This window comes from Anguilla anguilla, chromosome 4 (genome assembly GCF_013347855.1).
Source record: "Anguilla anguilla isolate fAngAng1 chromosome 4, fAngAng1.pri, whole genome shotgun sequence".
In the NCBI taxonomy this organism is placed as follows: domain Eukaryota; kingdom Metazoa; phylum Chordata; class Actinopteri; order Anguilliformes; family Anguillidae; genus Anguilla; species Anguilla anguilla.
This window is the reverse complement of record NC_049204.1, coordinates 38,416,061-38,430,852: the sequence shown is the minus strand read 5'-3', so window position 1 is coordinate 38,430,852 and position 14,792 is coordinate 38,416,061. Positions and strand designations below refer to the sequence as shown.

Below are 14,792 nucleotides of genomic sequence, written 5' to 3'. Positions count from 1 at the left end.
AAGTGCAGCTGAAAGAATTAAAACGCATGAATTATAGCATATTAAATGCTTTTATTGATTTACTTATTTACTTACTAACTTGCTTACTTTAGCTCCTTTGGGGAAATGTGCAGATGTAATTTGCAGTACATGGCAATGCTTTTTAAAGAAAAAAAAAAAAAAACGTGGTTTCTGAAGGTGCTTTGAGTTGGTGTTAGGTTGGCAGCAACATTAACTCTCCATGTCCCCAAGTAGTACATCCCTGCTTATCCTAAAAAACATGCTGTTTCTCAGAAGTTGAAGCTTGTGAGTACGGTTACCATGGTTATGATGATGCACTATGACGCCATAAACTGAGTCGAGAGACAGAGAGAGACAGAGAGAGACAGAGAGAGACAGAGAGGACTTCTGGTGACCTGAAGTAAACCTGCTCCAGGGGTCAGTACAGTGGCCTGTATTTTCATTGATATAGGTCATTGATCAGTGTGTGCAGGCACCAGCGTCCATCTCGGGCCCGAAACCCAACCCCACATATCTGATCACCTCAGCCTTCAGCTTCTAGCAGTGGGGCAGGGCAGCAGGGGCACTGGTGACAGAGCCAGCAGCACACGCAGATGTAGAAATCGAGCTCAGGAAACAGAAAACCTTTGTGTTTGATCCTTAACTCGATGTTCCGGGGGATAAAGATGTTTGTTTGTTTGAACTAGGGCTGGGGCAGTGTACCATTTTTTTTTTTTTTTTTTTTTTTTTTTTTTGGTATGACAATGTGAATCCATGCAACTGTTATGCGGGTTTGCAATATCATCATCAACAGTCTTTTATATAGTACAATGTCTGTTTTGTACGGAACTTGCACTGTTTCTTTTTAAAACATGATACGCCATTGCAAACAACAGATGCGGAGATCTTTGCGTAAACACATTGCGCTTTTAAATTATTAAGGAATACCTGGAAATAGCGCTGCAGGAACCTGTTATCGTTATAACAGTCATCTTTCTTTTCTGTGATCACGTTATGTGTTTCTTTTTTTCAATCATATGGAAGTCCTTGCTGCTGAGCGGATGTCTCATCAACACCCAGTAGATTGGAGTGGTGTTTTAAAAAAAGAAATGAATTCATTAAATCCATTTTACGTGGCCTATTATTACGCTTTTAAAAATTCCATTTGAGCAACTGAATGTTTTTCTGTTCCAGAATTGATCAGAGGCCCTTAGTAATTAATCAGAATATCCGGTCTCTCCCGCTTAGCTCACATTTACGTACTGCCGTACACGTGTGCGGTTGTATGGGTTTCAGCTGATATTTGGATGTCAGTTGAAGCTGTTCAGTTCTAGGGCACCTGCATCCTCCCAGTCGTTAAACGTGCAAGTGCCTGTTTGTAAAATCTTCTCCCTAATGGCTTACACTACTGTCCTGTATTCATGTACAAACATAGGGATGTATTGCAACTACACAGCAGGGGTCACACCAGCTTTCCAAAGTCTGCTTTTTCGAAAGAAGACCATTAATATTTCTGCACTTTGGCAAATTTCCCCTGCATTTAAAACACTGATATTATTAATAGTTATTTGAAAATCAAACATGCAATGCAATTCAAGCAGAGTGCTTATATGGCAATCAGACATTACACAAGTACTTGCGGTTTCTGTCAACGATGAATTTAACTCTGTTACTTCTCAACTGTGGCAAAGGTAGCCGAAAACAAAAAATGACTTTGAAATCTGACTCTAATAAACATTTAGATTGTTAGCTCTAAATGCGGTAGATAGCGAGAATTTGCTAGGGTTAGATATGCAATTTATCGAATGTGTGAGAGCGGCAGCCATCTTGTCTGCATTAGTATGATACAGGTATGAAATGAATGTGCGGCATACATTTAAGTGCAAGATTAACGCCATGGCAGTTGTGGGAGCCTACGTTTTGAGTAGTAAGTTAAGTTGTAAGTTAAGGCCACGCAAGCCTGACTCAGAGGTTGAATGCATCAGATTACAAAATCACTTTCCTCTCAGTGATGCCTGAAATTTGTTTGACTTTCGTGTGTTTGGACGTGCTTGTCTTGTGTACATGTTCAGAGACTAAACCAAAAAGCCTGCCATTTTAAATAGGCTCATTAATGAGCACTGTTGTTGTTGTACCAAATTGCCGAAGATACCAAACTTTTGTGCTTTTTTGTACTTAGGATACGGTCATGCGAGCCATATCAATCAATCCATTTCTCAGCTCATTATGCACACAGATATTACAAATGCGCACATCTTTTGCTAATTAATAGACATATCTCCGTTTGAAGTTGAATTAATCAATATAGCTGCATTTTTATGTATGTATCTATCTGTGTGTGCGTGTGTATGTGTATTAGGGGTATGTATAAGTTTTTTTTCTCACTGTGTGGTGTGACGGTTAGATCTCAAGGGGTCAATGGTATTAATTACGAAAACATAGTAATAGTACTGTAATAAATTTGAATCCATAATTTCTTTCCCTGTGTGAAAAATGCTGTGTTAATATGGCCTTTTTAAGATTGGTGTACTTCAGTTCTCAAGTCACTACTTTTGGTTTTGCAAGTAACATGGCAGGTCATGTTGCAGCTGCTGCAATTTATGTAATCTGTTGAAATACAAACTTTCGGTTTGAAACTGTATTTTATTGATGCTCATGTTTAGACGTGATGGCCATAAATAAGTTAGAATTGGACTAAAATTGCTTTCTGTTGTGTTAAAGGTGGTATGTGGATGCAAGCACCTGTGGCACTTATGCTTAGCACCACCCATGATGTGACCTCTGCAATATTTTACTCCCATTTTCCTATGCTTAATTTTTTCTCTTATTGAGTGATGTGTGTACCAAGTAGGCACCTCAATAAAACACCTTGTCTTGCCTGTCTTCTCTGACTGCTTATATTGCCTTCCAATGCATCCCTTCAACAGTGGTCAGAATTGTATCCTGAAAATCATAAATGGCATTTGTCATTTTGCTTCATCAATATGAGAGATTAGAATATTGTGGCGGTTTCGCAAAGAAGCAGAGACGGAGACTGGCTTGGCTGTTTTTGAATCGCTCCCGGGGAGCTTCGCTTTATTTGTGACATCTCTTCCAAACAGCAATTCGTAGACTGACCATCATAGCTGGGCGAAGCCTGCTTTTATCAAAACCCCGGATCGCCGTGATTGGCTACCAAGGCACAGTAGACAAACCAATCACGCAACCTTAATGTCACACCACACAAAGGTTGGACAGTTTGCATACAGCGGGAAACAGCAACGCGAGACACATGCGCAAAACAGGGGAGACAGGCAGGGAATACAACACAGCAGTAGTGGCTAGGTGGCTAAGGACAGAAACATGACGGTGCAAATCATAAACCCGAGGGGCTGCTAGCGCTACGTAAGCGATTCCTAGCAGGCTACACACTTAAAATGACAAACAAGTATTTACACGATCGCGGAGCGGGACAAGTTAACCGCTAACAAGTTAACACAATTATTTACATTATACACAGGCAAGATCGCCACACAGCCCCCACCTAAAGGGTCACTAGTCTCCGACGACCCACAATTTCTACGCGATTTATCTTGTAGTCGATTAAATAATTTGGTAGCCGTCGCTTCCGAGTGGGTCGGCCCGTGGTAGGCTGCGCCGTTTCCTCTGCTGCCGGTGGTGTAGAGGGGACAGGGCTGCTACCTTGTCCGCCAGCTGCGTCTTCGGTGGCGAGTGGTTGGTAAGGTGCGAGTCGGTCTTGGTGGAGCACCACCAGGCGCCCTCGATTTGGCATGCGCATGCGATACGTCACCTCACTCAGCCGCTCCACGATCTCGCCAGGCCCACGCCAATGTGACTGCAGCTTAGGGGACAGGCCCTTCTTGCGCACTGGGCAGTGGACCCACACTTTATCACCTGGCTTGAAGGCCTGCCCCTTGCAGTGCTGGTCGTAAGCGCGCTTCTGTCGCAATCCCGCAGTGTCCTGAGCCTGGCGAGAGAAGTCGTGTGCCACTCGCAGTCGTTCCAGCAGCTGACGGAAGTAGCATGCCTCTGTACGGGCTGGTACCCTGCTTTTGGGCGGGGCCCCGAACACCAAATCCACAGGCGTCCGGAGCTCCCATCCGAACATCAGGGCGGCGGGCGTGCAGAGGCTGGACTCCTGTACGGCAGTTCTGTAGGACCACAGGACCAGGGGCAGGTGGCGGTCCCAGTCTCGTTGGTGCTGGCTGGTGAGGATGGCGAGTTGCGCAGTCAGTGTCTTGTTGAACCGTTCAACCAGTCCGTCACTCTGGGGATGGAGTGGAGTTGTGTGGGTCTTGGCTACTCCGAGCCGACTGCAGACCTCAGCCAGCACCAGCGATTCAAAATTTCGCCCCTGGTCGCTGTGGAGTTGGGCGGGGACCCCGAAACGGGCAAACATCTCCTCGACCAGCTTCCCCGCTGTTGTTGCAGCACTTCGGTCCGGCACCGCGTACGCCTCGGGCCACTTCGTAAAGTAGTTCATAGCCACAAGCACGTAGCGGTTACCGGCCTCAGTGACAGGGAAGGGGCCGAGGACGTCCACAATGAGTTACTCTCCTAGGCTTGTTTTATAAAGCCATGTTTCGTAGCGAGTGTTCTCAAGCCAGATCAGGTTCCACACAGGCTCCCAGTGTTTTGGCAGCTTGGCCGCACCTGTATCATTCATATTGGGTTCTGTATTATCAGTGGTTTCACTGACAACAGAACAGCTTGCGCTGTCACTTTCTCCCAGATCTTGTTTACATTTCCATGGAAGAAAGATGCAATCTTTACCTGACCCTTTTTTTGGTGGCAAGCTCCTCTTATTTGTTGAAGATGACATTATCATTTGGTTACGCTGTTTTTATGTATCTTTCCTGAGGTAAATCTCAACTGTGCAAACAAATCCACTTGTCCATTCTTGGCCATGCAGCCAGTCATATTGAGAGAGCCACCAATCAAAACACAAAACACATACTTGGAATTGGTTAGGCTACTAACTGAGGGAAGTCCATACATAGCACATTGTTTTGATCTTTGATAATTTCCAAAGACGTATCACAAAATGGAGTGCATAAGCGAAAATATTTTATATCGTTTCTTATCACAGTAAAGTAGTTTTCAAATAATGACATTTCTGTATTCTATTTTTAAAAATATTTTTTTAGGTGGGGCTGCCTGTCACCAATTGAAGGGGAAACCCTGAACACGAATTGCGAAACTTGTTCAGATGGTCACAAATGTCTTGTATTGACAGAATTAATGCACTGCACATACTGTAGTTCTGTGTATTGGCTTTTGAGATGGCCCAGTAAAATCTGGATGTCAATAGCTCCAATATTTGTCTTACATAATGATGAGCTAATATGAGAAGTGGCTGGAAATCTTAAAACAAAATTGAATCATTCAACTTCCAATTGGCCTGCCAACATTTTTCTGTGTAATTTTGATTTCAGGACACTCTGGAGTTCTTTTATCCTTTTGAATATTTGGTATGGATTGGATCCTCTCAGGAACTTTTCTCAAAAAACTATTGGAAGGAGGATGAATAATGTTTTTTGAGACTTGGGTGGCAAGTACTTTGTGTGAAACCTGGGATCAGAGTGCCTCTTTTGAGTCATTTTGACCCTGCATGTACCTCCCTTAAGCCTAGGTCAAAACTTCTTGGTATGATTATTATCCTAATGGGATCTTCTAAAATGTTAGCCAAATAATATACAACTCTGTAAGATATATTTATATTTTAATTTTTAAACTAATAGAAATACACTTTTTTATTCTACCAGTTAACTTGAATTATTTATAGGCCTAATACATGATTTTTAATCTGCTTATTTTAGGCTTGTTTTTACTTTGGTTCATATTTGATTTGAGCTGGGGTGCAGAAGGGCCAGTCTGTTTCAGGATTTTGTGCCTTCTAATCTTAATTACTTAATTAGCTTAAACCATATCTTGGTCTGGCATTTGTATAAGCAGCAGCTACATCCGCAGTCTGCACGTATAAGATTTTACTGTGCTCAAGTACAGGAGTGAACCGGCGTAGTTCATAGAGCTGTCAGAAAACTAGAAGCAAGGTAACTGGAACAACAAACCAGCAGGCAGACCGGCGCTCCAGGACCGGTGTTGTGCACCCCTGGGTGAGACTGTCCATTACTGAGCCGATGGCCAGTCCTGAGCCGATTCAGCAGGGCAGCAGTCGCGCTGGCTCACGAAATGCTGTGTTTTTGGAACGCAGGCAATTTCAAAATCTGCGTTTTACCCTGATTCACTGTGTTCTGGAAAAAAATGTCTTTTTATGCCAGCTCAGAATAATAGAACAGCAATTGTATGTCATTCATGATTTTATTATGCTACTTGCAACAGAGGTGGAATGAAATAAGCTACAAATAATGTTTTTGTGTTCTTATCAAAATGCATTTTTGCACCTAAAAAACAACAGGACAACTCCATTTTTATTTATTCATGCGAAACAAGCTACCTTTGTGGAGTGGAATGAACGATTAGATAGTGAAAAGTAATGATTAAATGAACGCTGAATTAAATGTTGAATCAAATTAAATGTTGAATCAAATAAAGTACAATCAAATTACATAGTAATGAGCTAATATAAGAGGTGGCTGGAAATCTTAAAACAAAATTGAATCAACTTCCAAATTGGCCTGCCAAAGTTTTTCTGTGTAATTTTGATCAGGACACTTTTTATCCAAAAAGTACAATCAAATTAAATATTTCATGAAATAAAATGCAATTAAATAAAATATTGAAGTGTTAATGTTATGAAATTAAATAATCCCTTGCTGATAAAATAAGATTATTTACAAATCATTTTAACACTGACTATCCAATCGCCTTGACATTTATTTATTCACTTGCTGTTTAATCAATTCAGTGCACTGCAATTCAAATTGCCGCCAGTTCACTGCTGTTTTCACAACCATGTTTATCAATTCGATGCAGCTTTCAACACCACTTTTATCAATCTGAGTGCAATTTCATATGCCAGTGAAATGGCCTAACCAACTGACATAGCTATGTCTATGCACTGGACGATCAACAGTTGATCAGGTTGTTTGGACTATCCATAGAGCGTGCATAAGAGGATAGGAGGGGCCAGGCGGTGAAGCCTGAGAAGTAACGGGAAATGGCCTCTACTGCGCATGTTGAGGGCGAAAGAGCTTGCTGCCCATTGAATTCAGTGTACAATTTTAACAGCCAAAGAAAACTTCATAGTTCATTTTTTTGTAATCGTAAATTGAATTATGTGGTGCAGTTTGAACCAGTGGTTGTTTTGGTCCAGAGATTTTGGGAAAATATTCATTAAAATTTAAAATTTATTTGATTACATATTACATATTTTCACAATCTGATTTTCACAATACCATCGGGAAGTTTTATTTTACCGTCAAAAGTCTGATAATCCCCAGTGAAGCTCCAGTGCTTTTGTTCAGTACAGGCTTACTTCCAGGGCTTCACAAGCTTAGGTGAGGCATGCTTTCTTGTCTAGTTAAATATTCATGTCTGTGGCACCATCCGGCTGTGTTACGAAGTGTGCTTATAATGCGCAACTTTGGGACTGTTTTTTCCGAAGTCATGTGTGCAGTTCCTGGCCTGTTTTTAAAAATCCGGTCGCTTGTTTGGAAATGTAACAAGCGTAGGATGACCAGACGTCCCCCTTTTTCCGGGGACAGCCCCCGTTTTTGGTGCCCTATTTTCTTCTTTCCCGGGGAATTAACTGAACAATTAGTGCTACTGATTAGTGCTACGGACTGTCTTCACACCTGACTCCCAGGTAAAGGGAGGCTGGAAAACCAGCACTGAAATCTGGTCACCTTAAACAAGCGACCTGTCTTTTTTCACTTTTTGGGTTTCTATTTTTCAAGGACATTTGCTGGCCGAGATGATTAATTTAGCCATTTACCTAGCTAGCGATAGTTGAGTGCGTAGATGTAGGCTACATTGCTGGGTGGGATAATTTGAATGACACTGGGTGGAACTGTGAAGCTTCCCTTGAATTAATAAGTGGTGTTTAAAGCTGCATGAAATTGATAAACCTGGTAGTGAAAGCAACAATGCAGTGATAAACGCAGTAGCGTTAGGCTATCTTTAAAATGCTAATATAAAATATATATTTTCTGCCATTTGATTGAGTTGGCCTGTGATAAACCTGGCTAGACTTAGGCCTATCCAGGTCTGCCCATTGTTATGCACTTGGCAAGCAAGCTAGTGTGTGACTTTTCACACACTAGCTCACAATGTTACCAACGGCTATGTAGATATGATCAATAAGCAACACAAATGTCTGACACTGGAAGATGACTGCCTCAAAGAAACAGGTGTAATTATTTTGTTGTGGTTGAAATGTGGGCCATCACCCGTTGTAATCTTCAAAAATAAAACCTTGGAATAGCTGCATTTAGAATGTCGTTTTTTTTGCCCTGTGTTTTTGGCTGTTTTTTCTGCGTAAAAATGCACATGGTTAACGAGATCTCTGAAGTGAAGATCAATGGTCAGTCGGTTCATTTGGTTTTCTTCTAAATTAGCTTGTCCAACTAACTGCAGCATTGTGTAAACCAGAATTAGTATGTTCTGCTTTTTCCATTTTGTAATGCCCAGTCATATTTATCAGCACATATTGGCAAAATCCTCCATTGATACAGGAGAGCTCTGACAGCCATGTGCTCTTTGCCCAAGCATGTAAAGCTGACCCTTCTTTTTCGCATTTCGAAAGTCAGATTCAGGCAGACATCACTTACAGGGAAGCACTTCTTGTGCCGCAAAAGGATTACGCAGGCTGAGTTGGAATTCATTAGGTGCCTATGACGCATTATGGTGGTGGTTAAGCGGTTCTCCATGTTGTCATCATTCATGATGAAATGACACGCGGAATAGCAGGAACCTGGGGTTTGAGGTTCTCCAGTGTTCCTTAGATGTTGTATATAGAATTTACAATTAAAAATTCATGGCCCCTGCTTATCCATTCATTTTTTTCATTGTGGCTTTATTTTTAAATAATTGACATATTGTACTTGTGTTACATGCCATGAGCATGTAGCTTCACATTTTAAATTCTTGAAGATTTATGTTTTATGTTTTTTAAAATATTAGCTTTCAATTCTGATTGATATATTAATATCATTTTCATTTTCTACTGGAATTCAGAATAAAATTATATTGGTAGATAATATGTTATAGAATCTGCTGTTATCATTCTGATGTTACATTGGTGTCCCAGTGTCGAGGGATTTTTTGCATTGTCATGGACACAGTATCATGCCCCACTCGTCCTGAGCACTGGTTCTTTTAAGGGACACATTTTGGGTCTTGGCTGGCAGAGTGGTTGGAAGGTTGTGTTCCTTCTTAATCTGTCCTGCCTGAGAGTCTCAGCCAACCCTTAGACTCCGCCTTTTTATAAACAGTGAAGTAGAAAGTGCGGTTGGCTTAAAGTGCAGTGAACCAAACTGGTAAGTGCTCTGAATGAGTGGTCTTTATTCTGCTTAAGCTGAGGGAGAAGGGAAAGAGGGGGAGCGGGAGAGGGCAGAGAGGAGAGAGGGAGAGAGTGAGAATGAGAGATTTTAAAAGGGTACGTTTGCTCTGTCCTGTACTTGAAGACCGTCTGGGCAAGTTCTCAGACCCAGGCTGGGGGAGAGGCTGAATTATTGCACAGAAGAGATGATTCTCTCTCAGCTGCGTGGGCAGACACACCCCAGATTCTCCTCTCTCCTGCCTTTGTGGTACTTCTCATGGGCCTGTCGCAGCTTTGGCTTCCCAGCGCGGCACCGGAACCAGGAGACCCTACACACACGCGGTTAGGCATCGGAATGCACGTGTTCCACGCGCGACAAGGTGTTCCGCGGTGGCGTGAAGAGGCTGGAGCGTTGAGCGCTCTGTGGGGAGGAGCATCCCCTTCCCGTCTGCAGTTGTGCGTTCTGGAGCAGTGGGCCATGCAGTGGAGGAATTATGCTCTGCAGGCTTGGGGGCATGGGAGCCAAGTGTGGGCTCTGGACGTTCTGTGCCAGCTGCTGGTGGGTGGTTACAGCTGTGCCAGTTCTAAATCTCCCACTGTACTCATTAGAGAGCAGTGCACAAAATTCTCCTTTGTACCCCTTAGAGAACAGGGTATAAAATGCACCAACTCCCTCAAGAACAGTATACATTTCCCCAATTTTCTCCTTGCAGGACAGTGCATAATATTCCCTGCTGTACACCTTACTGAGCAGGTTATGCATTCCCTGACTTAAACCATTGGAGACCAGTGTAAGGAAATTCTCCGCTATGCTGCTAAGAGAACCGCGTGTGCATGACTCTGTTTTAGCCGTTGGAGAACTGTGTGTAGAACTGCCTTGCTGTACCCATTAGAGGGCATTCTTGGCACAGATGGACGTAGTGCCACCTCAGCAAAATAGGGTGGCGGTTTGGTGTGGTGAGCTTGAAACCTGAAGGCTGTAGGTTTGAGCCCCAGGTAAACTCCTTTAGCATTGATAAAAGCAATTAACCTGAAAGTCTAAAATATATGCCTGGCTGTTTAAATGGATAATTGTAAAATGTGTGGTATGTTGATCACCTTGGGTAAACAGATTAATAGCAGTCATAAATAAAATGTAATGAAACTCTTACAAAGTCTTGCCTCCATCAGAACGGGCCCATGTGTAGACTGGACCAGCAGCAAGGACTCAGCAGAAAAGTGAGCCCTCTGCTCCTTCCTGTTATTTTAAGACTTTTGATGAGAGGTATCAGTTTTGTGAGATCCCAATTTGGGAGTTCATAAGCACATTGGACATCTTACTGGAATTCATTTGTTAACACAGACCTGAGTATGGTCAGATCTCTAATGCTCTGTAACTTTTTTTAAAAATTCCTTTTTCCCTTTTCTCAAACGTACTCTGTAGTGCTGGCAACCTGCTCTGTGTTTTATGAAACTAGATTCTGTTACCGTGGTAACGAACAGCTGAGTGCTGGCTGCAGGCAATGCCATGTGTCCTATTGGCTGCTTTTAGAGTCTGCGACACCAGTGTTGACAGGATTGGAGGAGACAGACGAGAAGAGCAGGGTGGGGGAAGTGGTGAGCCAGCACTCAGCTAGGGAGAGCGAGTGAGTGAGAGCATGTGTGAGTGAAAGAGTGAGAGTAGGCAAGTAAATGTGCAAGAAAAAAGTGAATGAGTGTGAGAAAGGGAGAGAGGAAGAGTACAATCTGGTGTTTGTGAGGGAAAGCGAGTGAGATTGTGAAAGCAGTTGACAGTGTGTGAGAGAAGTTGTATGAGCATGAAAGAAAAGTTGAGAGGACAAAAGAGTAAAGGAGAGGGGGAATGAATGTCACTGTAATATCTGCTTGTAATGAAATGTATTTATGTGTGTATGCACACCAGCAACACCCCATTAACTGTGCCGCTAATGCTGAGCTGGGAAACGAGGGCCAAGTCTGTTTCTGATTTTCTTACCTTAACTTCTGGCCTTAATTGCTTAATTTTCCTAACATTTACACTATCTGTTTTTTCTTTGTTGTTTCTTAAGTGCGTGAATGACAGCCAAAGACTGTTTTTGTGTCCCTATATGAAACGTTCTGTTGTGATCTCATTTACCAGTGAACCCGTGTCGGTGTGTACCGCCAGTTAGCTCGTTCAGCTAGGGCAACTGGTGGAAACAAAAACCTGCACACACACCGGCCCTCCAGGACCGGAATTACCCACCCCTGTGCTAATGCTTATTTGAACTTGTGAGAGAGAGTTTGCAGTATGTGTGGTCTGTGTCTTTGTGTGAGGCCACAGCGAAAACCTGCGACTCATTGAAGTGGAATATGGACCTTTAAGAGAAGGTTAAAAACGAGCTGTGGAGAAGGAGGTTCAGAAAGCATGCATGTAGTGGAACTCTCCCAGTCCTGGCAACCTGAAACCTAAATAAACATACTGTGGATGCACTGTGGTTGTGGTTCTGCGGCCTGGACTTAGGGGCCCATCCATGGTGCACCCTGCCATTGCGTCCTGGCAGGCAACGCAGAGTGGTTGGATAAACCCACAGCGTATGTTCCAGAACCACGAGGGACCGTTCCTTCAATGGGTTCTTTGAAGAAGACGTCAGTGGCTGAACTTTTGAATTCGCTGTGCTAAGAAATCCTTGGGTGGTTTGGATGTAATGAGCTTGGAAGGGCCCAGATGAAGATCTTCTTGATTAAATAGAGTATCCTCCCACCCCAGAGCATGCTCAGTCTTTAGTCCGCAGTTTGCTGAATTTGTTTGCTAGCAACGGAGAGTGCTCTGCTCTGAGAGAGATTTGGTCAAAGATTTTCTTGTCTGTTGCGTGTCATGTGCCCAAACCCAATGACACGCCTCTATTTTAAACAATTCATGTGGCAATCATGATGAAGCAGAAGTTACTGTGCAGTTGTACTGTAAAATAACCGTATTCTTCTGGAAAGGTTTTAAACTGAAGTCAAAGAATAGCTTAAAATGAGTTTCATCCATGTGTAGTTAAAGTAAATAGCTTATATTTATGTGTTAAATGTGTAGTGAAAATGTGATTTACTCATTGCACTTTTGCTTTAAAATTTAAATGCTTAAATTTCTTAAATGCTTAAAGTGTGACATTCTGTTCTGTATAATTGGGATATAAAAGTACATCTTTAAAACATTCTTAAATCTTCTTAAGCATGTTTTATATTTGTGTAACATGAAAAGTAAAATCTCTGAGTTTTGAGTGGCAGTGTTGCAAACGTGCTTTCACTTTACTCTACTGGCTTCAATTTACTTTACTCTTATCCAGAGCAACTTTCAGTTCAACAGACATGCAAAGATCAATGATAGAGGTGCAGTACGTAATTCCCTGGAAGAGGAGAGTATAGTCCCAAGAGAGACAGCAGGTGCATACACAATTGACAACTTATCAAACACCTGAATTAACATTAAAATAAGTTACACGAAGTCACAAACCAGAACAGAACTACCTAGAAAAGCAATACATCGCACTACATGAACAATGGTAAAGAACCACATGCTACAGAAACAATAAAAAATACAGCTAACATGGTGTTATTGCTCGGTAAAGGAGCTAGACCTGGGGTGGCAGAGACAAGGTGTAGTTGGAAGAGGCTGGTCTTCGGTCTGTGTTGGAAGATGGCTAACGTCTCTGCTGTTCTGACTGCTGTGGGAAGTTTGTTCTTCCACCAAGGGGACAGAACAGATGAGCCGACGTGACTGGGAAGTGCAAGCTCAAAAAAAGAAATGGGTGGGTGGGGGGGGAGAGGGGTGGAGCCAAACATCCCAAGTCTGTGGAACATCGAGGTCCGACCAGTGTATCTTCTAACAGCACAAGTTTTATGGCGCTCAAAGAATGACAGAGTGGCAGTGCCCAGGGTGAGAGAGAGGTCACATGACAGGGATGTATCGCACCTCTCTCTTTGCCCAGTTGAGCTTTAGATAGTTATTTTTCCATCCAGCTCAGGATGTCATTCAGGCTAAGATTGTGTGGCAACCTGTAGGTCAGCTTGTGGGAAGAAAAGAAAGCTGAGCGTAGCAGTGATATAACAGACCGCGAGTGCCGATGACAGGACTGAGGGATTTGATGTAGAGGGGGAAGGGGGGGGGCAATGACAGAGCCCTAGGGGGATGCCTTTAAAGAGCCCCCCCCCCCCAGTAACCTGGAAAGAATGTCCAGAGAGAGAGGATTCTGTCCATGAAAGGGCCATGCCACAGATATTTTGCAGACATGTAAGACAGTAGAATCTTGTGGTAAACTGTTGTAAAGGGAGTGGAGAGGTCAAGGAGAATCAGTAGTCAGTCCCCGTCTCATTGTCTACCAAGGCCCCCCCTTCTTTTCAGTCTGGCGGCTTCAGTTTCTCTGCAAAAGCTACACAAGAAGTGTACTCTTCTGACTCAATAGCTGTGCAAGTTTAAGTGGTGGACTGCTAAAAAAATGAACCCAGCTAGACATCACATATAATGGATAGGAGCGTGGGCTTTGTCCTGTGCTCCCAAATTGGCAGGTTGGAGGTTGCAGCGAGTAGCCAACACAAAAAAAAACAATAAAAAATATATAATTTTGTTAATTAACTTAACTTTTTCAATTAAATGTGGTAATGTCTCCTCCCTTTTGCTTCCAGAGTCCGCAGCAGAGGAAGGGCTTCTGCCGACGATGACGATGGCACGGACGGAACGGAGGCAGCAGAATCTGACGACACTCCGGAGTCAGGCGAGTCCTCGTCTTCATCACCTTCGCCGCAACGGGTCTCGCGGTCGCCGCTGTCGTCCTCGTCATTAACGCCACGTTTCCTCTGCGAAGGCCGATCTGCGCGCTTGGGGAAGGGAGGGGGGATGAGTTTGTGTTGTCCTCCTCGTGCGCCTTGAATTGATGAGCTGTTTAGCACGGCGCCTCTGCTCTCTGTAATTGAAAACACTTTAACATCTCCGTGAAGCTGCCCTCACTCCTCCCCCCCTCTTGAGATGGAGGGGGGGGGGGCGGGGGGGATGGGGATGTCAGATGCCTAATGCCCTCTAAAAGCTTTTACACTCCTGTACTGCTTTTATATTTCTGTGCCCTTCTCAGAGTACACTTTGCTCTTGGAGTTTTTAACCTTTCCCCGCTTTTGGGAATCACTCCCCCTGCATTGCCCAGCTAATGCAGAAGTACATAGCAATAAAAGAAACCATCTTTTTTTATGCAGTAACAAAAAAAGCAAAAAAAAAAAAAAGTGAAAAAAGCAACATGAGTACCTTCCTCTGTGGTTAAGATTGAGTTGAGGTGTTAATTTAGAATTTATTTGGAATTCTATTTTATTTTAAGGGAAATTTGAAAATCTCTCGGCCTGGAAATGAGAGTAAACCCAGACCAGTTCAGTTGGGGTTCTA

General features: G+C 43.1%; 1 protein-coding gene across 10 annotated transcripts in view; it reads left to right on the top strand.

The window, feature by feature from the left end:
- Positions 1 to 14,792, top strand: part of kmt2ca (lysine (K)-specific methyltransferase 2Ca) — a 148,282-nt gene that overhangs the window by 29,362 nt on the left and 104,128 nt on the right. For all 10 annotated transcript variants that reach the window (XM_035416154.1, XM_035416152.1, XM_035416155.1 and 7 more), the window contains exon 3: positions 14,048 to 14,136. In XM_035416154.1, coding sequence (XP_035272045.1) covers positions 14,048 to 14,136 — 89 coding nt within the window. The remainder of the gene's footprint in view (positions 1 to 14,047; positions 14,137 to 14,792) is intronic.